This window comes from Somniosus microcephalus, chromosome 6 (genome assembly GCF_052327205.1).
Source record: "Somniosus microcephalus isolate GS21.2 chromosome 6, FLI_Smic_1.0, whole genome shotgun sequence".
Classification (NCBI taxonomy): Eukaryota; Metazoa; Chordata; class Chondrichthyes; order Squaliformes; family Somniosidae; genus Somniosus; species Somniosus microcephalus.
In genome coordinates this window covers 13,888,312-13,916,285 of record NC_140992.1, presented here as the reverse complement: position 1 = coordinate 13,916,285, position 27,974 = coordinate 13,888,312, and the positions used below count along the sequence as shown (strand labels likewise).

The following is a 27,974-nucleotide window of genomic DNA, read 5'->3' as shown; positions in this document are numbered from 1 at the left end:
GATGAACACTGAATGCATTTGCATGATACTCCTCTGTTCATATTTGTACAATGGTCGGCTGATCCGCAACACCATTGATTAGAATTTATTTGTACCTTTCTGTTGTTAGTTCAGGCTCACTAATGGTAAATCCGAGATTCAATCTGAAACCTAAGTAGCGATTCCTCGGCAAAGCACAGTGCTTGGAGTGATTTGGTTGGCCATCGACTGAATTAAGTAATTTCGCACTCTGAAAACAGACCACAGAAAGTGCATCATTTTTATACTTTTAGACAATGTGTACACTTTACTGTCATTGAGAGAACCGTACAGTGTTGCTATGGTATTATGTGTTAAATTTCATAGAATTACATAAAATTTACAGCACAGAAACAGGCCATTCAGTCCAACTGGTCTGTGCTGGCATTTATTCTCCATACGAGCCTCCTCCCACCCCTCTTCATTTCACCCTATCAGCATATCCTTCTATTCCTTTCTCCCTCATGTGCTTATCTAGCTTCCCCTTTAATGCATCTATGCTGTTTGCCTCAGCCACTCCCTGTGGTAGCGAGTTCCACATTCTCACCACTCTCTGGGTAAAGACGTTTCTCCTGAATTCTTTTTTGGGGATTTATTATTGACTGTCTTATATTTATGGCCCCTAGTTTTGGTCTCCCACCATGAGGGGAAATATCTTCTCTCCGGCTTTCATCAGTTGTCTATTGTCCCAATAGTAATGGATTTATTAAGCTTGACTCTCCAGCACACTTCCTGCAAGAGGGAATGAATCACAGAATCACAGAAACCCCACAGGGCAGATAGAGGCCATTTCGGCCCATCGAGCCTGCACCGACACATATCCCACCCGATCCCCGTAACCCCTACACCAACACATGTCCCTATAACCCCACGTATTTAATCCCCCTAACACTAAGGGTCAATTTATCATAGCCAATCAACCTAACCCGCACATCTTTGGACTGTGGGAGGAAACCGGAGCACCCGGAGAAAACCCACGCAAACACGGGGAGAATGTGCAAACTCCACACAGACAGTCGCCCGAGGCCGGATTCAAACCCGGGTCTCTGGCGCTGTGAGGCAACAGTGCTAACCACTATGAAACTAGCCTTAACATAGAAACATAGAAACAAAGGCCTAGAAATTCAGTTGGCTGCGCCAGCCATTAGCGCCTTAGGAGGAGTAGATCTCGAGCGCTAGGCGCTTAGCGCCCGGGCGCAGCGCGATCTGCGCCTCGCCCCAACTTCAGTAGACATTTAGCGCCGGCGCAAAGTCATTGCGCGCGCTCATCTGCGCGCGCAGATCATGACGTCATTTCGTCGTGCAACGCCCTTTGTGCGCCCAGAACCGGAACTTCACTCGCGCCGCCCCATTGTGCGCCTGGCGGCCCGAACGACTGTGAAGTGGAACGGTACACAGCCGAGGCGGGCCGCGGGGAGCGCAAATTAAAGGGCACTCCTGCAGTAGAAAAGGCAGCCGTTTTGCAACACTCCTTCTGGAGGAGGAGGAGGAGGAGGAGGAGGAGGAGGAGGAACAAAAAAGTGATGGAGAGAAGCCCTCCCCAAAAACACAAATACACTAGTCTCGGCCTGTCAAAAAAACAAATCCACCCTCCCCCTTTAAGAGCTCACCGGAGCCAGAGTGTCTGCCGGCAATCAGCAGCTCGCCGCACCTGCCCTGCGCCCAACTTCCGGTGTTAGCGCCCCGAGCTGCCGGCTTAGCGCCTAATGATAGTCGTGCATCGCCTGTTTTAGCGCAGCAGCAACCTCTTAGGGCGATGCAACTGAATATCGGCGAAGTGGCCTCGACTTTGCGCCGGGCGCAAACTTTAGCGGCCGCCCGACTTTACCGCCCCAAAAGTGGCTATAATGAATTTCTAGGCCATAGAAGATAGGAGCAAGAGTAGGCCATTCGGCCCCTCGAGCCTGCTCCGCCATTCAATGCGATCATGGCTGATCATCCAAATTCAGTACCCGGTCCCTGCTTTCTCCCCATACCCGTTGATCCCTTTAGCCTTAAGAAATATATCCAACTCCTTCTTGAATAAATGTAATGAATTGGCCTCAACTGCCTTGTGTGGTAGAGAATTCCACAGGTTCCCCACTCTCTGGGTGAAGAAATTCCTCCTCATTTCTGTCCTAAATGGCCTACCCCTTATCCTTAGACTGTGACCCCTGGTTCTGGAAGACTGTGACCCCTGGTTCTAAAGCTGCTAATTGAACCTCGCTGCTGTTTGCAGTGGAGAATGGTGGAGCTTCTGTTATGATCCTTTCCCAGTTTCAGTGAGAGTACACGTGGAGCGGCGCTAAAGTCCTGGCAAATTATGGCATTGCCATGACAGTGGCATTATTCCCTTAATCCATAATTTCCTGGGACTGTCGTGGTGACCACAATGGCGTTTTCCATTATTTTGCCATTACTATGGCATTACAGCGAATTACTGGCCACCTTTTCAGTGGCCCCCAATCGGGGAAGTTCTCTTCTTCAAGGCATAGTACAAATTGCCTGAAGTTCCTGATGTTAAGGATCAGTGCCAGAAAATGCACTGTGTCAACAGACACCACTGTGTCAGCCAATGAGTTGGAGACGGGGTGGGACTTATAGCAAGACTCACAGTAAACTATCTATTTTACAACAAACAGTCTATTTATGCAGTAAACAGACTCTATTTAAACAGCGCACCACAGCAAACAGTCTACAGAGTCTATTTAAAAAGAGTCTTTACGAACTGCTGCAAACAGAACTCATGACCAAAACTGCAGCAATTTCCCCAGCAAAATGCAGTGAGTGCAGGATAGTTACATAGAGTCATGGAGTCATAGAGTTATACAGCACGGAAAGAGGACCTTCGGCCCATCGCTTCCGCGCCGGCCATCAAGCCCTGTCTAATTTAATCCCATTTTCCAGCATTTGGTCCGTAGCCTTGTAAGCTATGGCATTTCAAGTGCTCATCCAAATGCTTCTTGAATGTTGTGAGGGTTCCTGCCTCTACCACCCTTTCAGGCAGTGAGTTCCAGATTCCAACCACCCTCTGGGTGAAAAAGTTCTTCCTCAAATCCCCTCTATACCTCCTGCCCCTTACCTTGAATCTATGCCCCCTTGTTATTGACCCCTCTACTAAGGGAAAAAGTTTCTTTCTATCTACCCTATCTATGCCCCTCATAATTTTGTACACCTCAATCAGAGCCCCCCTCAGCCTTCTCTGCTCCAAGGAAAACAACCCCAGCCTGTCCAGTCTTTCTTCATAGCTGAAGTGCTCCAGCCCAGGTAACATCCTGGTGAATCTCCTCTGCACTTTCTCCAAAGCAATCACATCCTTCCTATAGTGTGGCGACCAGAACTGCACACAGTATTCCAGCTGTGGCCTAACCAGCGTTTTGTACAGCTCCATCATAACCTCCCTGCTCTTATATTCTATGCCTCAGCTAATGAAGGCAAGTATCCCATATGCCTTTTTAACCACCTTATCCACCTGTTCTGCTGCCTTCAGGGATCTATGTACATGCACACCAAGGTCCCTCTGATACTCTGTCTTTCCTAGGGTCTTACCATTCATTGTGTATTCCCTTGGCTTGTTAGTCCCTCCAAAATGCATCACCTCACACTTTTCAGGGTTAAATTCCATTTGCCACTGTTCCGCCCATCTGACCAACCCATCTATATCGTCCTGCAGACTGAGGCTACCCTCCTCGCTATTTACCACCCCACCAATTTTCGTGTCATCTACGAACTTACTGATCATACCTTTTACATTCACATCCAAATCATGAATGTAGACCACAAACAGCAAGGGACCCAGCACCGATCCCTGCGGTACCCCACTGGACACAGGCTTCCAGTTACAAAAACAACCTTTGACCATCACCCTCTGCCTTCTGCCACTTAAGCCAGTTTTGGATCCAATGTGCCAAGGCACCCTGGATCCCATGGGCTCTTACCTTCTTGACCAGTCTCCTGTGTGAGACTTTATCGAAAGCCTTACTAAAATCCATGTATACCACATCCACTGCACTACCCTCATCCACACACCTAGTCACCCCCTTGAAAAATTCAATCAAATTGGTCAGACATGATCTTCCCTTGACAAAGCCATGCTGACTATCCCTGATTAATCCTTGCCTCTCCAAGTGGAGACTAATTCTGTCCCTCAGAATTTTTTCCAATAATTTCCCTACCACTGATGTTAGGCTCACTGGCCTGTAATTCCCTGGTTTATCCCTACTACCCTTCTTGAATAATGGTACGACGTTAGCTGTTCTCCAGTCCTCTGGCACATCCCCCTGTGGCCAGAGAGGTTTTGAAAATTTGTGTCAGAGCCCCTGCAATCTCCTCCTTTGCCTCACACAGCAGCCTGGGATACATTTCATCCGGGCCTGGGGATTTATCCACTTTTAAGCCTGCTAAAACCGCAAGTACCTCCTCTCTCTCGATGCTAATATGTTCAAGTATATCACAGTCCCCCTGCCAGAGTTCTATGTCTACATTGTCCTTCTCCATAGTGAACACAGATGAAAAAAATTAATTTAAAACCCCACCTACATCTTCTGGCTCCACACACAGATTGCCACTTTGGTCCCTAATGGGCCCTACTCTTTCCCTAGTTATCCTCTTGCCCTTAATATACTTATAAAACACCTTAGGATTTTCCTTTATTTTGCTCGCCAGTGTTATTTCATGGCCCCTCCTTGCTCTCCTAATTTCTTTTTTAAGTATCCCCCTGCACTTTTTATACTCCTCTAGGGCTTCCTCTGTCTTTAGTCCTTTGTATCTGCCAAAAGCCCCCCTTTTTTTTCTAATCCATTCTCGTATATCCCTTGACATCCAAGGTTCCCTGGGCTTGTTGGTCCCACCCTTGACCTTTACGGGAACATGTTGCCATTGTACTCTCTCAATTTCCTTTCTGAAAGACTCCCATTGCTCCGATGTGGATTTTCCTACAAGTAGCTGATCCCAGTCCACTTTGGCCAGATCCTGCCTTATCATATTAAAATCAGCCTTCCCCCAATTTAAAACCTTTATTTCCGGTCCATCTCTGTCCTTTTCCATGACTACCTTAAACCTCACTGAATTATGGTCACTGTCACCAATGTGCTCACCTACTAACACTTCTACCACTTGCCCCGCCACATTCCCTGCGATCGATTTTACACACATAATTCAAATTATGTGTGTAAAATCGACCGCAGTAACTTATAGCAGTGATTCATGGGGGAATTATCGAATCATCTCCACTCTGGCCCAGAATAGTGGTGTCACTATGTGCAGCCCAGGAAATGAGTTCACCTTTACGTTGCTGCAGTCCTTTAAATGCTGCAGCAGTGCCCGAATTTCCAACCACAGAACAGCAAGCTTGGAATGACAGGAATTCTTCATGGCAGGAACTCACTGAACCCCTGTGGTTGAGGCTTACTCTCAGAAGTTCTAGCAACATTGTCATCATAATCATCAGTCAAGCACGTCATGCATCACATGACTCTTGCCTGGTCAAAGATCGGACAGGGAAATCTGTGCTATCGTTTCTTAATTGTGTCAGCTGTGGCTCAGTGGGTAGCACTCTTACCTTTTAGTCAGAAGTTTGTGGGTTCAAATCCCTTTCCAAGGACTTGAAGCACACAATCTAGGCTGACACTTCCAGTACAGTACTGAGGGAGTGCTGCACTGTCAGAGGTGCCGTCTTTCGGGTGAGACGTTAAACCGAGGCCCCATCTGCCCTCTCAGCTGGATGTGAAAGATTCCAAGGTACTATTTTGAAGAAGGGAATGTCCTGCGCCAATGTTTATCCCTCAACCAGCATTAATAAAACAGATGATCTGATCATTTGTCTCCTTGCTGTTTGTGGGACCTTGCTGTGTGCAAGTTGGCGGCCACATTTCTTACACTGCAACAGTGCCTATCCTTCCAAAGTACTTAATTGGCTGTAAAGTGCTTTGAGATGTCCTGAGAGTGTGAAAGGTGCGATATAAATGCAAGTCTTTCTTCATTCTATAAAGGGAAGATTTCACAAATCTCTCCTTATAGTGAATGCACACAACATTTCCGAACTGTTCATGGAGTGCCCTCATCATACAAGTCTAATTGTAGGGGGGGTATATTATACATAGAAGATAGGAGCAGGAGTAGGCCATTCGGCCCTTCGTGCCTGCTCCGCCATTTAATGAGATCATGGATATTATAAAATGGGTTTCAAGATTAAGCTGCAAATATATTAGAACAATATTTGAAATTTTGCACTAATAACAGTCATAAGTTGCCACTTTTATTTTGTTGCTATGGGAACTACAAATAGGCTGTGCAACCTTCTCTGTCCTCAATAGCTCGGTGCCTTTTTAATCTATGGAAATTGTGGCTGTAACAGTGAGGCACTTGGAAATACGGGTGATTAAAGTGTCAAATTGAAGTGAAGCTTTTTGTTAGCATTGGAACCTTTTTGTGCTATTTGTGAAAATGATCATCTTAAGCTTGAGGGATTTTTAAAAAAAATTTTAAGCTGGTTTTGAAACATTGCATGTTTTTCTGGCTGTGTCTGTTACTGGTAAGAAGGACGATTGATTGCCTCTAATTCAGAACTTCATCTTCAGCACCCAGTGTGCAGTCTGCCCATTTTGAGGCCAGTGTGAGTGGGGAGGTAAGGATGTCCATTTTGAGGCCAGTGTGAGTGGGGAGGTCAGTGCATCCATTTTGAGGCCAGTGTGAGTGGGGAGGTAAGGGCATCCATTTTGAGGTCAGTGTGAGTGGGGAGGTAAGGGCGTCCATTTTGAGGTCAGTGTGAGTGGGGAGGCAAGGGCGTCCATTTTGAGGTCAGTGTGAGTGGGGAGGTAAGGGCGTCCATTTTGAGGTCAGTGTGAGTGGGGAGGTAAGGGCGTCCATTTTGAGGTCAGTGTGAGTGGTGAGGTAAGTGCGTCCATTTTGAGGCCAGTGTGAGTGGGGAGGTAAGGGCATCCATTTTGAGGCCAGCGTGAGTGGGGAGGTAAGGGCATCCATTTTGAGGCCAGCGTGAGTGGGGAGGTAAGGGCATCCATTTTGAGGCCAGTGTGAGTGGGGAGGTAAGGACGTCCATTTTGAGGTCAGTGTGAGTGGGGAGGTAAGTGTGTCCATTTTGAGGCCAGCGTGAGTGGGGAGGTAAGGGCATCCATTTTGAGGCCAGCGTGAGTGGGGAGGCAAGGGCATCCATTTTGAGGCCAGTGTGAGTGGGGAGGTAAGGGCGTCCATTTTGAGGTCAGTGTGAGTGGGGAGGTAAGTGCGTCCATTTTGAGGCCAGTGTGAGTAGGGAGGTAAGGGCATCCATTTTGAGGCCAGCGTGAGTGGGGAGGTAAGGGCGTCAATTTTGAGGCCAGTGTGAGTAGGGAGGTAAGGGCGTCCATTTTGAGGCCAGCGTGAGTGGGGAGGTAAGGGCGTCCATTTTGAGGCCAGCGTGAGTGGGGAGGTAAGGGCGTCCATTTTGAGGCCAGCATGAGTGGGGAGGTAAGGGCGTCCATTTTGAGGCCAGCGTGAGTGGGGAGGTAAGGACATCCATTTTGAGGCCAGCGTGAGTGGGGAGGTAAGGGCATCCATTTTGAGGCCAGCGTGAGTGGGGAGGTAAGTGTGATGAAATATTCCATTCATCACTGCCTGTGACTGTGGTCGGTTTCAGTGTCATTTCCCTTCCCCCAGTCCTCATTGTATTGTTTATTGGAATGTGCTGGAATGTGCTGTGTGTAGGGCTCCGCCCATACCTGGCCCCTTTTGTAAGCTAGCTCAGTCTGGCCTCAGTCTCCAGAAGGAAGGTACCTCTCTCTCTTACGTGTTACTTTCTAAGTTAGGCCAGTGTGAGTGGGGAGGTAAGGGCGTCCATTTTGAGGTCAGTGTGAGTGGGGAGGTAAGTGTGTCCATTTTGAGGCCAGTGTGAGTAGGGAGGTAAGGGCATCCATTTTGAGTCTCGGAATTATTGAGGCACATCAATTTTATTAACTTATTTTTCAACACTATGGATCAACTCCTGAAACCCGAACGTTTGGATTTGGATCAACATGCTCCGGACGCATCAGCACGCCTCGGACACTGGTTTGAGTGTATGGAATTCTTCCTGGACAATTCCGCAGCCGTCAAAGACGCTACGGACGCTGCGAGGATGAGACTCGGAATTCTGCGGAATTGGGTAAGCCACCGGGTTTACCCCCTCATCCAAGACGCCGATACGTACCTGGCCGCCTGCGACATCTTAAAGGCGCATTACCAGCAGCCTGCGAATGAGGTGTATGCTAGGCATCTGCTCGCTACTTGCGCACAGCGACCCGGGGAATCGGTGGAGGAGTTCCTAAGCACCCTGAAAATGCTTGGCAAAGACTGCAAGTGCCGAGATGTAAAAGCCGCAGTGTACACTGACGAGCTTGTTCGCGATGCCTTTATCACAGGCCTCAGCTCCACTTACATCCGGCAAAGACTGCTGGAAAAAACGGGGTTGGACCTGAAACAGGCTGCGGACACCGCGCGATCCCTGGATGTGGCCCAGAGAAACTCGGACGCCTACTCTTCAGCCCGCGCCGTCCACGCCGCCACGTGTGCACCGAGGGCGCCGCCATCTTGGAAGGCATCTTCCCCGCCCGGCAGCCCGACACCGGCGGGGCCCCGCTCTCCCCCCAGAAGTCCTACGACAGCCGCGACGCGTCAGGGACCCAACTGCTACTTCTGCGGGCAGCCAAAACACACCAGAAACCTGTGCCCGGCGAAAGGCACCACCTGCTTTAAGTGCGGTAAGAAGGGGCACTTCGGGAAGGTGTGCAGAGGGAACCCCGCCGGAAAACCAACCGCCGGAAAACCTGCCACCGCCGCGTGTGCGCCGTGGGAGCGGCCATCTTGGATGCCATCTTGCCCGACCTCGTGGGGTCCGCCATCTTATGAGCAGACAGCGTGGACGCCATCTTGTATCGATCAGGGCCCTACAGTGGCATCGGTCACAGTGGACCAGACCAGGCCGCACCCGCTGTCCAAATCAATGGTGGACATCAAGGTAAACGGGTGCCGGGTTAAATGTTTAATTGACAGTGGAAGCACGGAGAGTTTTATCCACCCTGAACTGGCACAACAACTCTCCCTAAAGGTGGTCCCTGCTCAGGGTACCATCTCTATGGCTGATAAAACCCAGACATCGACCATTCTGGGTTACTGCACGGTAAAATTGGGCGTTAACGGAACTGTATACGATAATTTTAAAGTATTAATCATGAAGAACCTATGTGCGAGCGTGATCTTGGGCCTGGATTTCCAGTGCAACCACCAAAGCATCACGCTCAAGTACGGTGGGTCCCAGCCGCCCCTCACAGTGTGCGGTCTGGCTACCCTGAAGGTAAAGCCGCCTTCGCTATTCGCGAACCTTACCCTAACTGCCGGCCAATAGCGACCAAAAGCAGGAGGTACAGCTGGGAGGACAGGCGGTTTATCGCGACCGAGGTAGACAGGCTCCTGAAAGAGCGCATTATTGAACGCAGCAACAGCCCGTGGCGCGCCCAAGTAGTAGTGGTAAGGGGTAGCGAGAAGAAACGGATGGTGATCGACTATAGTCAAACGATCAACAGGTACACCCAACTAGACGCCTAACCGCTACCCCGCATATCAGAAATGGTGAACCAAATCGCCCAATACCGGGTGTTCTCCACCATCGACCTCAAGTCAGCGTACCACCAGCTCCCTATCAGACCAGAGGACCGCCCGTACACCGCCTTCGAGGCGAACGGACGCCTCTACCAATTCCTCAGAGTCCCCTTTGGGGTGACGAATGGGGTCTCGGTCTTTCAGAGGGAGATGGACCGCATGGTCGATGACCACCACTTGCAGGCAACCTTCCCCTACCTCGACAACGTCACCATCTGCGGTCACAACCAGCAGGATCACGACTCGAACCTCGAGAGGTTCCTGGAAACCGCACAAAAACTCAACCTCACCTACAACGAGGACAAGTGCGTTTTCAAAACCACGCGCCTCTGCATACTAGGCAGCGTGGTGGAGAATGGGGAAATCGGACCAGACCCCGACCGATTGCGCCCTCTACGGGAGCTGCCCCTGCCCAACACTCCCAAAGCCCTGAAAAGGTGCCTGCTGTTATTTTCTTATTATTCCCAATGGGTCCCCAACTACTCCGACAAAGCCCGCCCCCTCTTGAAAGCATCCTCTTTTCCGCTCTCTGCTGAGGCCCACGCCGCCTTCAAAAGCATTAAGCAGGATATTGAGCGGGCCACGCTACAGGCAGTGGACGAGAACACTCCATTTCAAGTGGAAAGTGATGCGTCTGACTTCGCCTTAGCGGCCACCCTCAACCAGGCGGGGCGGCCCGTAGCTTTCTTCTCGAGGACCCTCCAAGGGCCCGAGATCAGACACTCCTCCGTGGAAAAGGAGGCCCAAGCCATCGTGGAGGCAGTGCGCCACTGGCGCCACTACCTAGCCGGCAAACGCTTCACCCTGCTTACCGACCAGCGGTCGGTAGCGTTTATGTTCAATAATAAACAGAGGGGGAAGATTAAAAATGATAAGATTCTTAGGTGGCGGATCGAGCTCTCCACCTTCGAGTACGACATCATTTACCGGCCAGGGGCCCTTAATGAATCCCCTGACGCCCTCTCGCGAGGGATGTGTGCCAGCGCCACCGGGGATCGGCTACAGACCCTCCACAACGACCTCTGCCACCCAGGGCTCACGCGGCTGTTCCACTTCATAAAGTCCCGTAACTTACCCTACTCGATTGAGGAAGTTCGGTCTCTGACCAGGAACTACCGCACTTGCGCTGAGTGCAAGCCCCGGTTCTACCGCCCAGATAGAGCCCACTTAATCAAAGCTGCACGGCCCTTTGAGTGGCTCAGCTTAGATTTCAAGGGCCCCCTCCCGTCCGTCGACCGCAATGTTTACTTCCTGAACATTGTGGACGAATACTCCCGGTTCCCATTCGCCTTCCCCTGCCCAGACATGACCAGCGCCACGGTCATTAAATGCCTCAACAGCCTGTTCTGCCTGTTCGGTATGCCGAGCTACATCCATACGGATAGGGGGGCGTCCTTCATGAGTGAAGAGCTACGCCAGTACATGCTGTCCAAGGGGATCACCACGAGCCGTACCACCAGCTACAACCCCTGGGGTAACAGCCAAGTGGAGCGAGAGAACGGGACAGTATGGAAAGCAGTCACTCTAGCTCTAAGGACCAAGGGCCTCCCTATCTCCCGCTGGCAGGAAGTCCTCTCGGATGTGCTCCATTCGATACGGTCGCTATTGTGTACGGCCACTAATGCCACGCCTCATGAACGAATGTTTGTCTTTCCCTGGAAATCCACCTCAGGCGTATCCATGCCGTCATGGCTCTCCACCCCAGGTCCGGTACTCGTGCGAAGGCATGTGAGGGGCCACAAGACGGACCCTCTCGTGGAGCCAGTACACCTACTCCACGCCAACCCCCAATACGCATATGTCCGGCACGCCGACGGAAGGGAGGACACCGTGTCCATAAAAGACGTCGCCCCAGCTGGCATCGACAACAACCACGGCAATAGCAGCAACAACGATCACAGCAACTCTTACCCACCCACTACTCTTTCATCACCCCCGGAAGAACATCGACCAACGGCACCCCCACCAACTACCCCTTCAACAACCCTGGCGGCACCCCCGGCAGAGACCCAGGAGGCTACCGGGGACACCCAGCCGACACCCGCGGCACCACAACAGCCACGTCGGTCGCAGAGGACTATCAAACCCCCGAACAGACTAAATCTATAGAAGGGGTGAATGTGATGAAATATTCCATTCATCACTGCCTGTGACTGTGGTCGGTTTCAGTGTCATTTCCCTTCCCCCAGTCCTCATTGTATTGTTTATTGGAATGTGCTGTGTGTAGGGCTCCGCCCATACCTGGCCCCTTTTGTAAGCTAGCTCAGTCTGGCCTCAGTCTCCAGAAGGAAGATACCTCTCTCTCTTACGTGTTACTTTCTAAGTTAATAAAAGCCTTGTTTTGTTTCGCTAACATCGAGTCTCGGAATTATTGAGGCACATCAGTAAGGGCGTCCATTTTGAGGCCAGTATAAGTGGGGAGGTAAGGGCATCCATTTTGAGGCTCGCATAAGTTGCAAGATTGGTGTGTTTATTTTTGAGACCCTTACGATTTTCTGTTTATTAACTCACTTACCTCTCCACCAGTAGCGCTAGGTTTAAAAATCTACTCCTATGTACAAACCTAATTGTAAAGTACCTGTAATTCTAATTGCAGCAATAAATTATGGGGATCATTTTTTGAGTACTTATTGCTGGCAGGGAACCTGGTTTGCTGCCAACACAAAAAACGTAAAATGGTAGGTACATTCCTTGCTGGCAGTGAGCAAGGGTTCCCGGCCACCGGTGCTTATTTGGAAAACTTTGTCTTATAAGTAAATACAAGCATGTTCTGTTTCATGACATTCACATAAGAAAGCACCTGAGGGGGCTATCCAGGAGAGAGGGTTTCATCATGTAGGCCTATTCTAGCCACCCCACTTATGCTGGGTCCTGTTACTGAATGTCCACTGATCATTGGGGAAAGGGGGCAGCAGACCTGGGAGATGGTGCCCCAATTCTTTTGGAAGCTGGTTGCCATCGTGCTTTCCAACTGGTCCTCTAGGTGTGTTAGCAAGGCTTCCTCCTGCATAGCATACTGTGAGGGCAAGTGCATTTGTAGGTAATGGGTCACAGGTTGGGAGAAGCGAGCAGAGATTAGAAGACAGTCCTGGAGCACTGAATGAAGAAGCGCCACAGATTGAGAGACTGCGAGGAAGGGTCCAAGCAGAAGCAAGTAGCTGACCTTGACTACTCTGGTGAGGTCATTAAACTTCTTCCTGCACTGTTATGGAGTACTGGTGACACTCATTGCCACTACGCTCCACAAAATACAGAATGCAGGTTCAGGATTAAGTACAGAGTTAATGTAAACTGAAGTGAAATTATGGAGGATTGGATCAGGTATCATATTGCAGTAGTTGTGCTAATCTAGACAAAACAGCACTGTTTATATGAAGTTGCCAGAAATATGCATATATTTGATAACCGAACTTTGCAGTGATTCCTCTTACTCAGATGCATCACCGGGATTTTCCCAATTTTTCTCCCTTGTTCTCTTGAAGACTACGATCCTTGCAGGGCTATGGGGGAAAGAGCAGGGAGAGTGGGAATAATTGGATAGCTCTTTCAAAGAGCTGGCGCAGGCATGATAGGCTGAATGGCCTCCTTCTGTGCTGTAAGATTCTATGATTCTACTCTGTGGTACAGTTCCACTGGCACCAGTGGTCCACCTAGATCTTGCCCAAGTAACTATTCTTCATGTATAATTCTGGACACCGAGGGCTGGATTTTGCCAATGGGGAGCTTTTGGAGGCGGGATTCCTACTTGTCGAGTTTTAGTCCCGCCTCCATTGACTTCTGGCCAACCCATGCTATTTTTCCTTGATTGACCTTGTTAAGCCTGCCCAATGGGTTTAGCAGGCCAATTAAGGGGAAGCCGGTTACAGAGAACATCAGCGTATGACGTTTCATCTGTCAAAAACTTTTGACAGCTGAATTGTCATCGTTTGACAGCTCTGTGAAGCTGTCAAACACTGACATTCTCTGAAGTTTGATGACTTCTTGTATTCAATACTCATCAAACCTCTTTCTTTAGCAGAAATGAGATGGTTGTTGCATTGGAGAATGCAGCAGCCATCTGTCATCTCTGCCAGTCAGATGCGAGACTCTCCGCATCCCCAACGTTTGAAGCCTGCAGAAAGAAACAAAGTTAAGTGAACATTTTCTATCACTTTCCACTCACCTCACATACTCATCTCTCCACACTTGCACCCATCACTTACCTTCACAACACACTTTTGGACCCCTCCAACCCCCGCAGACCCACTGCTCGCCTCGGTGACTGATGGGCCTTCAATAACCACAAAACTAGAAGTTATAGACTTAAAGAAGTTGGCTTTTAATCACTAAGATCAGAGCTAACATCTCAACACGCCGACTGGTTCACAGGAATGAGTCATACAGATCCTGGGATCTTTATGTAAGAGAAGTCAGGGGCGGAGCCAAGAGCCAAGACCTGGAACCTCCCAGGTTAGTCGGGAAAGAGGAAGTGAAACTATACACAGTGGGGGAGGGTAATATACATGAGTGCAAAACGAATACAGGATCAAGACAAACAGATTTCATTACAGTGACCCTGGCGGGGTTCGCAGCCTTCGGGAAGCCCGCACTTGTGTGGGTAAAATGGAGATAATCCTCTTATCTGCCTGTTAACTACCTGTTAACAGGCAGTTAAGTGGCTGTAGTCCCCTTCTCGCCTCTAAGGAGATGGGACCCGGCGCGGGTCGGCTACCTGCCTCCCGGGAAGATGGCACGGAGGCGGGTTGGGGGGCGAGATGGGTACCCGCCCCCAGATTCTGCCATTTTCCCAGCAATCCCGCCTCCAAACCCGCCTCCCCAGGGCTGGTAAAATCGCCCCCCCATAGTTTCAACAGGTTATTTGTGGAGTACATCAGCAAAAGAAACTCATTGGTTGTGAAGCGCTTAGGAACATCGGAAGACTGTGGGAATGGTTTGTGCTTGTGTTAGTCTACATTGTGTCCTTGCAATGACTTTATTAGAATGGTGCTGAACTCACAGGGCTGCTGCCATGTCAGATGTACCGATTGTGGCTCTCTGACATCCTTGACCTTCAAGATACCTGTGGAAGATAACACAGCCCCTTTAAAGTGCCATTGCACTTTGTGTTGAAAGCATGGATTGACCCGAGATGGAATGGAGTTGAAGGTCACTCACTTTGAAACCTGCTAACTTATAGCCTGTTGGGAGCTCACATACCTGGACCACTTGTAAATTCCATCTGTCAGCAGCCATGTGTTTTACACTGTCCTGACGCACTTTTACAGCTTGGGATCCGCATCCAGTACTGGAATGCAGTGAGCGTCCTTGAGGCCAGTTGTGCTGCTGTTAAGCACGATTAGACTCATTGCTGTGGCACTAGCAGCTGGTGTGGAGAGAGCAGCTCAGGCTGCCAACCCTCCAGGATTGCCCCGGAGTCCCCAGGAATTAAAGATTAATCTGTTGGATACTGCTGAGAGCAAAAACCCAGGAGAATAGTTGTGTTTGATTTCATTTTCATTGATCGCATTCATTTATTAATTGTAAAAAAAATGTCGGTGATGAGGGGGACAAAGGCTGACAGTCAAGAATCACCCAATCGGGTAACGAAGAGTCTGTTTGCTTTCCTATTGGCCCTGGGAAGGCGGGGTGCCGCGAAGATAGACTTGTCAGGTGACAAATAGGAGAGCATGGGGGCGGGGCGGTTGGAAGTCATGTGATGGCACCTCCTAGAATACCTCCAACCAGAGTTGGCAACCCGAAACCCAGCTCGCCTTGTATTCTGACTCCAATCTTCCAACTGAGGTTGAGAGAGAGCATGCGCAACTCAGAGCAGTGTCAAACTGTAGAACTTTAAAAAGAAATTCATAATATTAATTGATGTCCTGACAACCTCTGAACCAAAATGGTTCAAAGTGACGGAACGCTCTTAAAGAAATACTCCAGGCAGCAGTAGGAAGGGTCTCAAGGGATATGGAGCTAAGGCAGGTAAATGGAGTTGTGGTGCAGACTAGCCACGATCTGATCCAATGGCGGAACAGGCTCGAGGGGCTGAATGGCCTCCTCCTGTTCCTAATGTTACTATGTTCGTTAACCCTTGGATGAAATACCTTTGTGTCAGGAAGTGGTTGTGGGAAAATTGTTACAGCAACTTACCAAAAACGCGTCTGAACTGCCTCGCCCATCCTGACGGTTCATTTTCTCTTCTCTATGCTGATTCTAGATGTCCTTGAGAAGCAGGATAACGGAGACGCTGAAGCAATTCAGAAAGCAAAGACGCTGTACAAGTCGTGCACGAATCAAAGTGAGTGGCGACCTCGAGACTAATCCAACCGTTTTCATGGGTCGCCTTGACATGTGCTAATGCTTCTCCTTGTTTTTACTTCAGCTGCAATTGAAAGGAAAGGTGGGGGACCGTTACTTAGCTTGCTGTCCAATTTGTTTGAGTGGCCGGTCGCAACAGACAACTGGGACAAGACCTACGGTAAGATCAAAAACATGGATTTACAGCGTTTGGATGCATTTTTATGTTTCATTGAAATTGCCAAGCTGAAAAAAGGAAGCCTCCCAGGTTAAGATGCGCAGCAGGCAGGCAACGAATTGAGGAATGAGCAGGTGTCAGTCAGCAGCCGTTCCATGCTGGGACTACTGTAGCTGACCCTGCATGTAAATGATGTGGACTCCGGAAGTGGAGGCGTGGTGTCAAAATTTGCAGACAATACCAGAATTGAGGGGTGTGTAACTAATAATGTGGAGGACTGCACCAAAATACAGGAAGGCTTGTAGATTGGGCAGATAATTGACAAATGAAATTGAATATAGCAAAGTGTGAGGTAGTTGAAGGAACAAGGAGGCCACATATTCCTTGGAAGATAAGACATTAAATGGGGTAGCGGAGCAAAGAGATCTGGGATACAGATACATAAATGGCTAAAAGTAGCAACACAGGTTGCTAAAGGCCATTAAAAAGTGCAAACAAAGTACTGGTGTTCATTTCTAGAGGAATAGAATATAAAAGCAGGTGAAATTATCATAAAACCTTGAGCAGACCACACTTTGAGGACCATGCATAGTTCTGGACTCCATACTACAAAAAGAGCATTTAGCACTGGGGAAAGTGCAGAAAACAATTTCAAGGATGTTACCAGAATTGAGAGGATGCAGGAAAGATTAAGCAGGTTGGGGTTTTATTCTCTGGAAAAGAGAAGACTAAGAGGAGACCTGATAGAGCTCCTTAATATTATGGCCCAGAAATTCGGGTCGGGGGCTTCCCGCGGGTGCAAGCCACCGACCTGCACTTACCTTGTGCGCCGGCAGTTGAGCTGTAGGGCCCCGTGGAATTCCGCTCTGGGGCCTGGCCCAGCTGCCGGCACGCTGTGCTTGCGTGTCCCAGGGGCGTAGTTAGTGCAATGCGTCCCCTGGGATCACGTGGGCCATGGGCAGCCAATCGGCGCAGGGAAAAGCCCATTCATAAGTAGTGACAGGAAGACCTGTCAAAACTTATAAATACTACGGCCCCAAAATAGTAGTAAACCTTCAAATAAATTTTAAAAAATCATCACACTTTTTAAATAAACTATAAATTACATTAAATAACTATTTTAAACAATAATTTAAATTTTTGAAAAAAATAATTTTATATTCAAACGGGGCTAAAAATAAACTTACCTTGCTTTAAAGTATTTAAAAATAATAAACCTGTGGAAAAAATGTTTTAATTTTAATTAATTGACCACTTACCTTTTAAAATGCAGGCCTTACGCCTGGTTTTTACATTTCTAAAATCTAAAGACTTACCCTCACGGAAAAACCTGTAAAAAAAAACGTAAGTTCAAAGCGCACGTGTAGATTCCCGCGCGCACGCGTTCGACCTCTGAACCCCTTCGTTCAGGGGAACGGAAGTGCTGGTTTCCTGCGCATGCGCAGTGCATGCAAGAAACCGGCACTTCCATCGGGTCCACGCGTGAGTACCCCGTGCGTACTCACCCGTGGAGACCCGAATTTCTGGGCCATTATGTAGTGATTAAATAGCGTGGATGTGGATAAACTGTTTCCACTTGTGAGTGAGTCCAGAACAAGGGGTGCATAAATATAAGATAGTCACTAACCGATCAAATGAAGAATTTAGGAGGAATTTATTTACACAAAGAGTGGTGAGAATGTGGAACTCACTGCCACTTGGAGTGGATGTTTTTATACACTGGCAGAATAACTAGGACTGATCTACACTCCAACCCATACTATGTCACACATGCACGGTCATTCGCACGCACATTTCTACAGTTAAATACACACCGGAGAGTCCTCTAAATGAATCTCCTTTGCAAGAGACTCACTTTGCAAATACTTTAGCCAAAAAGATTACAAACAAAACACTAATTTGTAATTTTAGTGCGAGGGTTAATCTGTTTAAAAAATATATCCATTAAGGTAGCAGTGTCTTCTTCTTCTTAGGCAGTCCCTCGGAACCGAGGATGACTTGCTTCCACATTAAAAATGAGTTCTCAGGTGACTGATGAGTCCAATGCGGGACCTACAGTCTCTGTCACAGGTGAGGCAGACGGTGGTTGAAGGGGCGGGTAGCAGTGTATATAAGCGTTCATACCCCTAATGTTGCTCAATGGAGAGGAAAATCAGGCAGGGTGTATTAACGGGCACCCGATCCATTATGGCCTGATTTGTGCCCCCTCTATAATTGATTCTCCGAACCATCCTTCCACTTTCACTGCCTTTACTGGTTAATTTATTTCTCAGCTCTCCTGACCCTTTGGGTTAAGAGGTGTCACCTGACTTCATTTTACATTGTTAACCTCATTTTAAACACGTGGCCACTTGCGATATGAACACTTTGTTACGGCCAACAGTTTTGCCTGAATCAACTTGGCCGCCTTGTAGTCTCCTCGTTCCCAAGGAGAAGATGACCGACTTCCTATAACCTGCTCAAGGGTGTTTCCTCTGGGCTGAGTAAGGGAATATTCTTTGAACTGTTGGTCGTCCAGTTTGCTGTCATCATGTTTTCTGTTTGCTTTCTTCTAGGTAGCAGCTGGTCACTTGAGAACGTCATTGGGAAAATGAATGCCAAATATGGGAAGCGAGTCATCATAGACTTTTTTGTCGGGACAGACGACAAAAACTCCAATGCTCACATAATCCACGTACGTGCCTTTGATAAGACTTATTTTTGTTAAATTACCATTTAGATTCACTTCTTTGCAAAATGCTGTTTTTTTGTGTACAGCCTACAATTTTCAAACATATCTTTGCTCACTTGAAAAGGACACACTGGGGTAGATTTTGGCCTTCAAGCGTCGTCTGTGCACAGTGCGAGGTGAAGAATCTGGAGGGGAGGATTGCACAAAGGGAACCGAGCCCGTCTGATTTTCCTTCCATTTTAAATTAACGGGAGGTAAATTGGGCAGGTTCAGCAATAGTCCCGGGAGCCTCCTCGCTCCAGTTTTCATCTCGGATCTTGCTGGAGCGGGACATCTCGCAGCGTGCCCCGTTAGTTAGACTTTCTTTTCTTCAGCTCAAAAGTTTTATTGCGCCGCAACTTGCTGGAAGTGCGAGATGATAATGGGCAATGGGGCATCTGGGACCTTAGTGAACAACAGGACCAACAGTCTATCTCCTTAGCCAATGAGATCTAAAGATTGAGAAAGAAACAGAGCAACAACAGAGGAAGAAATAGGGTGAATTAGAGTCTAATCATGTACAGAAAGAGAAATAAAGAGAGGGAAAGAAAAATTGGATTAAGAGAGAGAGAGAGAAAAAGACAGAAAGGAAAAGTAAGAAAAAAAATGTAAAATTTAACATTTGACATTTTAAAAATCTCTAAGAACAATTTACCACCTGAAAGATACTCCACAGTGTAAATTGTTCAATTTCTGGGCCAGAGAGGTTGATTGGCATTGCATTAACAATCATCATGTGATTAAAAAGGTACTTACACTGTTAATTACCAGACTTAACTTTCTGCGGTGCGTTTAATGGGCAATTAATGTGCAAATCCAGCAAGTTCTGAAAAATAACGGGGTGGCTAAGGGCGAGATGCCGCTTGCGTGAAGCAATGGCGGAGGGGGTGTAAATCGACCAGCAAGTTCTAGAGATTCGCAACTCATGGCGTATCTCTTAAGCCCCTGAACTGGCCGATATGCACGTTACTAACGGTACGCATCGTTAACACAACGTTATTTTTACCAGCAAAATCTGGCCCAGGATTAAAGAAAAAAAATGCTGGAATCGATATAACATTAAACTTACTTTAACTTTTGCTGAATTAACAGATTGACCAGCCCGGACTTGGCTTGCCTTCCCGTGATTACTATGAATGCACTGGTGCTTATAAGGAGGTATGTAGTGTTCCTTTTTATATTCCAAATGGTTTTTAATCTTGTACAAGACTATAAAGTTAATCCGGCTTTAAATTAGGAAGTGTTTTGATCGAGTAAGTAAGGAGAAAAGGCTTCCACTGGCAGGGAGGGGCACAGTGGACACAGATTTAAGATAATTGGCAGATGGGAGATGAGGAGAATTTATTTTACATTGTTATGATCTACAATGCGCTGCCTGAAAGGGCGGTGGAAGCAGAATCAATAGTAACTTTCAAAAGAGAATTGGATAAATACTTGAAAAGGAAAAATTTGCAGGGCTCTGGAGAAAGAGCAGGGGGAGTGGGACTAACTGGGTAGCTCTCTCAAAGAGCCGGCACAGGCACGATGGGCCGAATGTCCTCCTTCTGTGCTGTATCATTTTAGGAAACTGTTGCACCGATGTTCAAAAGATTAGCTAATCAGAAAGCAAAAGTTTGGTGATGCCAAGTTTGTGTTTTGAAGGAGGGAGGAAAGACACAGCGATACATAAAGAATTCCACAGTTTTGGAGGGGTGATGATGGTACGATGAGTCTTGATTTCAACCCAATGAAGAGCCCAGATAATCTGTCTTTAGTGATGTTGGCTGAGGGATAAGTATTGGCCAGGACATTGGGGAGAACTCCCTTGCTCTTCTTCAAATAGCACCGCAGGATATTTTACATCAACCTGAGAGGGCAGACGGGGCCTCGGTTTAACGTCTCATCCAAAAGACAGCACCTCCGAAAGTGCAGCACTCCCTCAGCACCAACGTTCCCACGCGGCCACGCAGATGTCTAGAGGTCTCGCCCATTAAAAGGACCGCACACCCAAAATAAAATTAGGGGGAACATTGCTCAGTACTGCACTGGAAGCATCAGCCTGGATTTTGTACTCAAGTCTCTGGCATGGGGCTTGAAGCCATGACCTTCTGACTCAGAGGTGATCGTGCTACACACTAAGCCATGGCTGCCTGTTAAATTGAGCTGATTGCAGATCCAAATCTGATCGCCAAAGTGCAGTTTATACAACTGTGACTTCACTGAATCATCAGCAAAATATTCATAAGTTTATTTATTTTGGAGATGATCGATTTAAACTTAGAACATATGAAATGCAATGCTAGCATATTGATTGGAAGTTATGCGGAACGTTTATAAAACACTGGTTCGGGCTGAGCTGTAGTATTGTGTCCAATTCTGGGCACTGCACTTTAGGAAGGATGTGAAGGCCTTAGAGAGGTTGCAGAAAAGATTTACAAGAATGATTCCAGGAATGAGGGAATTCTGTTACGTGGATAGACTGGAGAAGCTGGGGTTGTTCTCCTTAGAGCAGGGAAGATTGAGAGGAGATTTGATAGAGGTGTTCAAAATTATGAGGGGTCTGGAGAGAGTAGATAGAGAGAAACTGTTTCCATTGGCAGAAGGATCAAGAACCAGGGGACACGGATTTAAGGTGATTGGCAGAAGAACCAAAGGCAACATGAGGAAACACTTTTTTACGCAGCGAGTGGTTATCATCTGGAATGAACTACCTGAATGGGTGGTGGAGGCAGATTCAACCGTGGCTTTCTAAAGGCAACTGGATAAGTACCTGAAGGAAAAAAATTGCAAGCTACGGGGAAAGGACGGGGGAGTGGGACTAGCTGAAGTTCTCTTGCAGAGAGCCGGCACGGGTTCAACAGGCCGAATGGCCTCCTTCTGTGCTGTAACCGTTCTATGATCCTTACTGCTTTTATAGGACATTTCTCTGTCCATTATTTTAACAGGACCACTATCCCTGAGTCAACACCTCTTTTTAAATTATGGACAATATAATGTCTTGAAGTGTTTGTCTACTAATATCACATGTAACAATTCCAATGTTTAAATTTGTCCCCAAAAATAAATCCTGACTCTCATTCCTCCCTCACCCCCTCCACGGAAAACAGATTATTTGTTGTTAATTCATTTGCTCTGTGCAAATTGGCTTTGTGATTATTCACACAACAACAGAGACTTCACTTTAAAACAAATCCATTGGCCGTGAAGAGCTTTGGATCATCCTGAGAACAGGATAAGATGCTCTATAAATGTTAACAAAAAATAAAAATACTGCAGATGCTGGAAATCTGACATAAAAGGCAGAAAATGCTGGAAACACTCAAGCAGCGTCAGAGAGGCAGATAGCCTTAATGGCCCAGAAATTCGGGTCTCCACGGGTGAGTATGCACGGGGTACTCACCCGTAGGCCCAATGGAAGTGCCAGTTTCCTGCATGCATTGTGCATGCGCGGGAAACCGGCACTGCCGTTCCTCTGAACGAAGGGGTTCAGAGGTCGAACGCGTGTGCAGGAGAGGCAGCGCGTGCGCATCGAACTTACTTTTTTTTTACAGGTTTTCCCGGGAAGGTAAGCCTCCAGAAGTTAGAAATGTAAAAAGCAGGTGCAAGGCCTGCTTTTTACAAGGTAAGTGGTGAATTAATTAAAATTAAAACATTTTTTCCACAGGTTTATTATTTTTAAATACTTTAAGGCAAGGTAAGTTTATTTTTAGCCCCGTTAGAAAATAAAATTATTTTTTTCAAAAATTTAAATTATTGTTTAAAATAGTTATTTCATGTAATTTATAGTTTATTTAAAAAATGTAATTTAAAAAAAAAATTATTTGAAGATTTAGTGATGTTTTGTAAGAAGAAGTGGCCCATAGTATTTCTAAGTTTGACAGCACTTCCTGTCAGACTTATGAATGGAGCATTCACTGCTCCAATTGGCTCTCCATGGCCCACGTGATCCCAGGGGACACGTCGGACTAACTGCGCCCCTGGGATACACAAGCACTGCGCGCCGGCAGCTGGACCAGGCCCCGGATCGGAATTCCACAGGGGCCCACAGTTCAACGGCTGGCGCGCAAGGTAAGTGCAGGTCGGGGGCTTACACCCACGGGAAGCCCTCGACCCGAATTTCTGGGCCATTGTTTCAGGTTGATGACCTATTATCAGAACTGGACGATGTTACAGGTGAACAGCTTATAAGGAGGAAAAGAGCCAGAGTAACGGAGGCAGGGAGAAAGAAAGAGAGGCCTGTGATTAGAGTGATGATGGTGTAAGACAAAAGGAGATATTGGCCCGTAATTTCCGATAGGAGGCTTCCTGCGTGCGGAGGCCTCCCATCGGGCCAAAATCTACGCCCTTACCTGAGGGCTCCCGAGGTCCAGCCATTTCCGATCCTGGGCCTCTCCACAGTCGAAATGCGCAGAGGCCCACGTGTCACAGGGGCGCAGGCGGTTCGCAAGTGTCCCTGGGATCACGTGAGCCAGACGAGCCAATGGGAGAAGGGACTCTCCCTTCATACTTTTGACAGATAGACCCATCAAAAGTATGAATGGGAATCACTGAAAAAAGACACTAAAACATTAAATACATTTTTAATAAAACCATCACGTTTTTAAAATGAGTTAAAATTGCATTAAATTAAATATTTTAAACAAAAATTTAATTTTTTGAAAAAAATAATTAAAGTTTTTTACAGGGCTAAAAATAAACTTACCTTTTAAAAAAATATTTTAAAATGATAAATGAGTGAAATTTTTTTTTTGAAACTTTTTAAAAACTCTTATGCTGGTAAAAGCAGGCCTTACGCCTTCTTTTACCAGGCGTAAGAATTTTAAGTGATTTCAGCGGGCGGAGGTTCTGCAGAAAGCGGAACTCTCCACCCGCAGAGGCCCTTCTCCAGGGCAGGCGTGCGATCTGTCAAGAGGATTCTTGACAGATCGGAAATGCCAGTTTTCAGTGCTTGCGCTTGGCATGCCTGAAGCCGGCACTTGTGCGGTCCCTACGGGTGGGTACACAGCCCGTACACACCCGTGGGGGTCGGAAAATATGGGCCAATAATGAGTGTCTATTTCAATGTTCTTTTCTTCCTTTCCTTCCTTCTTTCCTTCCTTCCTTCCTTCTGCCCTTCTTTCTTTCCTTCTTTCCTCCTTTCCTTCTTCCTTTCTTTCTTTCGTAATTCCCAAGCTTTTGGTTTTAGCCAACCCACCTCTGACATGTGCTTTGTTTATTTTAACACGTTCACCACAAAAGATTTATTTTGGAGAATGTTGCACTCACGAGGGTGAGAGATATCAGTGCCTGGCAAGGTAACCATTTCCTAATTCAGTCACAGGCTGTTAAACATGCCTAGGTCAGGTATAGCACAGGATACATTACGGCTACATTTATACAACTATATGGTCAGCACAAAATGGTTTGCACTGCTGGTGCCGTGTAAATCTGGAACCTGGACTTGTTGACAACATGATGCATCTGTTACAGTCTCATTGACATGTAGATAGTGCAGTACAGGAAAGTACTTATCTCGGAGCCCCCCTTCAAAAGTGATTCTGAATCATATATCTGATAATTCTTCAGGTTTCAGTGCTAAGGTACACAGCACTTCCTATGGTTAAACTCATCAAGATTACCTTCTGCTGCAAGCTGTTTGCTATTAAATTTGGAACCTGTTTTGATAAAAAGGCACTGGCTTAACATATGGAGCTTGATTCTTTGCTACTAAGCCAACAGTCTTTGTTGCTCACAGGCCCACGAAACAATTCTAATGAAACCAATTACTGGAGATCATTTGTTCTATTTTTGCAGATGTTAAGATGTGTGAACTTTTAACTCGAGGAGGCTGTCAAATGTAATTGTGGCCAGTATTGCAGATTGCTATGGGGTCTATTACGGGGAAAATATTAACTTAACTAATACCACAGTTCGCGTTCAGAATGTAACCTGGGCTAATTGAAGACAATCAGAACCTCTTGAGATGCTGAAATGTTTATTTATTTAGTGAATTCATTGGCCACGTTAAAAGACAAATGGGCAATGACGTCATCCAGATTTCATAACATTCTAACCATCCCCAAATTATAACCTTATGAGCACGATAGTCTTTCTCCCATTTTTGACTCTCTGTTGAACTGCAGATATATATATATTTTTTTAAATCTCCTACGTACATTAACACCACATGTAATATTTGACTAAAGTGCAAATTTCGGTTCTGAGAAAGATTAATTACTTTTTTTTGTTTTGGGGAGCGAGTGAGCTGGGCGGCCAGCTCGAATCTACACTGCAGTACCTGCCAGCTTTTTCCTGTCCTCTCCAATATTCGTCTCTTTGCTCCCCTCGTGTCCCGAAGATGCTGATTCCTTGTTGAGGTACTGTTCCACAGCCACTGGCAGCCCTCCAGTATCTCAGCTAAGCGGACGCCTTCGTGTGTAGGACTAGAGAGAGTTACGTAGACTTTACAGCAGAGAAACAGGCCATTCGGCCCAACTGGTCCGTGCCGGTGTTTATGCCCCACACGAGCCTCCTCCCACCCTACTTTATCTCACCCCATCAACATAAACATCTGTGTCTGCAGAATACTTTACTATTTTTTTTTATCTTCCTTGATAGTTTAATTTTGTAGTTCCTCTTTGCTTTCCTATTTTTTTTTACTTCTTTCCTAACCTGTTTGTATTCCTTTTTATCCTCATCTCCCCGATGCCTTTTTCTTTAGTTTCAATTTTGCCCTTATCTCTCTATTCATCTGTGGTGTCCCATTATTGGCAAGTTTGTTCTTGTTATTTTAGTGGAGTATATTTCTCCTGAACTCTTTTGATCCACATTTTTAAACATTTCCCACTGCTGATCTATCTCTTTGTTTGTCAATATATTTTTCCATGTTTATCTTCCCTAGTTCCGTTCTCATCCACTTGAAATGAGAGTGCCGGCAGGTTATTTGATGGGATGGGCTGAGGTAGGATCAATCCTGAGAAGCTTCGCGCTCTGTACAGGGCTCATTAAAGCACAAGGCAGTGCATATACCCAGCATGCCAACATTTTCATGGGACATTATGGGCTGGAGATTATGGGTAGACAAACATGCCCAATCCTGTCACGTTCCTCTGTCTGCTATTTTAATGCCCGTGTTAAGCTATTAAAAATAAAAGCGTTAATACATCTGTTAAAATAGCAGACCGGAAAGTGTTGTATGAACATTTTAAGATACAACATCTGGTATTATTGCCAACAGTAATTTCTGGCCTTTAAACGGTGCTCCCCTTTGACCCCTTTAAAAACTGCTAATAGGTTGTCTAAATTAACTTTCCAGCTGTGCCCGTGAGCAGGTTAACAGAAGTCGTCCGCCTTGCCCTCGGCAACAAGGAGACTACAGGGCGACCAAGTTGATTCGGGCAAACTGTTCACCGTAGCGAAGAGTTCATATCGCGATTGGCCACACATTTCAAATGAGACGGTTAGGAGGGTGCAATGAAGTCAGGTGGGGTAACGAGAGCTGGGAAATAAGTTACCAGTACATAAGAATATAAGAACATAAGAAATAGGAGCAGGGGTAGGCCATAAGGCCCCTCGAGCCTGCTCCGCCATTCAATGAGATCATGACTGATCTTCTACCTCAACTCTACTTTCCCAGCCGATCCCCATATTCCTTGATTCCCTTAGTGTCCAAAAAAATATAGCAATCTCACCCAAAGGATGACACCTCTAAAGATGCAGCACTCCCTCAGTGCTGCACTGGAGAGTTCGTCTGGATAGCGTGCTCAAATTCCGAAGTGGAACTTGAATCCAAATCCTTTTCACTTGCAGCAAAGAGCGCTACCAACTGAGTCAAGCTACCACTTGAGCAAAGGTAGTGAAAGTAGAAGGATGGTTCTGAAAGTCAACCTTTGGCGGGGCGCAAAAAAGATGGCGGTCTTCGGCTGCCCGTTATGCACCCCGCCCAATTTTTCTTTCTGCAATTACGAGAAAAAGAAAGACTTTCATTTACAGACACTTTTCACGACCTCAGGATATCCGCGAGCGCGTCTCTTGATGGAGAGCAAAGAGAAAAGGAAATATAACATCGTGGCGAGCTTGGGCCAGAGCCTGTGGGACTGCGGCAGCTTTCTTTTCTCCATCTGCTGAGATACATCAGTTTTCCTCAGAGGTAACACCTTCCAGGTGGGCTGTCGAACTCAGGCCCAGTCTATACGGTCAGCTAGTTCGCTTTGGTCCCATGACCACCATTCAAAGAGGAGCAGGCAGTTCTCCTCGTGTCCTGACCAACATCGCTCCCCTCAACCAACACCACCAAAAAAATAAAGGGACCGGGTTGGTCATTCATCCCATTGCTGCTTGTGGGAACTTGCTACTCACACTGGCAGGCAGGTTTACCTACAGAACAACTGTGACTGCACTGCAAAAAATCACATCATTGGTTCTGCAGCACTTTTGGAGGTCCTGAGAATGCGATAAGAAAGAAAGCGTGCAATTATAGAGCGCCTTTCACACCCCCAGGATGTCCCAAAGCACTTTGCAGCCAATGAACTACTTTTGCTTTGTCATCACTGTTGTAATGTAGGAAACGCGACAGCCAATTTGTGCACGGCAAGATCCCACAAACAGCAATGTGATAACGACCAGGTCATCTGCATAAGTGATGTTGATTGAGCGATAAATATTAGTCAGGACACCAGGGAAAACTCTCCTACTCTTTTCCTAAACAGTGCCCTGGGATCTTTTGCATCCACCTGAGAGGGTAGACGGGGCCTCGGCTTAACGTCTCATCTGAAAGACAACACTGCTAGCACTGAATAGTCAGCCTAGATTAAGTCTCTTGGTAGTGGGATGTAAACCCACAACCTTCTGACTACTGAGGCAAGTGTGCTACCCACTGAGCCACGGCTTTATAAATGCAAGTCCTTTCTTTTCTACACGGCTTTGTATGATCTGAAACCATATGCATTCCAGGTGCATTATCTTCAGTGAGGTTATTTAAGTTTACAAATGACAGGAGGCCCAGGGGAGGGGGAGCTGGATAGCCATAGCAGCCTGACAATTGTTATCATTATTTTTTATTAATAATGGTGCTGATAACTAAATCTGTTTCCTATTATCAGTGGGCTTTGTTTATGACAACGGTTAGTAATTAAGGTTCCTGGCTTCATAAGCGCTCCAGATATTGGGCAATTTAGAAGTAGTCATTAATTCTTTCATTGCTGACAAGGAACGATAAACACTAAG

The 27,974-nt window shown here is 46.9% G+C and overlaps 1 protein-coding gene across 2 annotated transcripts in view; it reads left to right on the top strand.

Annotated features, from left to right (window-relative positions):
* LOC147115487 (neprilysin-like) overlaps nucleotides 1-27,974 on the top strand; it is a 261,620-nt gene that overhangs the window by 125,084 nt on the left and 108,562 nt on the right. For both annotated transcript variants that reach the window (XM_085989748.1, XM_085989747.1), the window contains exons 5-8: nucleotides 15,824-15,904; nucleotides 15,989-16,084; nucleotides 18,637-18,755; nucleotides 19,884-19,949. In XM_085989748.1, coding sequence (XP_085845874.1) covers nucleotides 15,824-15,904; nucleotides 15,989-16,084; nucleotides 18,637-18,755; nucleotides 19,884-19,949 — 362 coding nt within the window. The remainder of the gene's footprint in view (nucleotides 1-15,823; nucleotides 15,905-15,988; nucleotides 16,085-18,636; nucleotides 18,756-19,883; nucleotides 19,950-27,974) is intronic.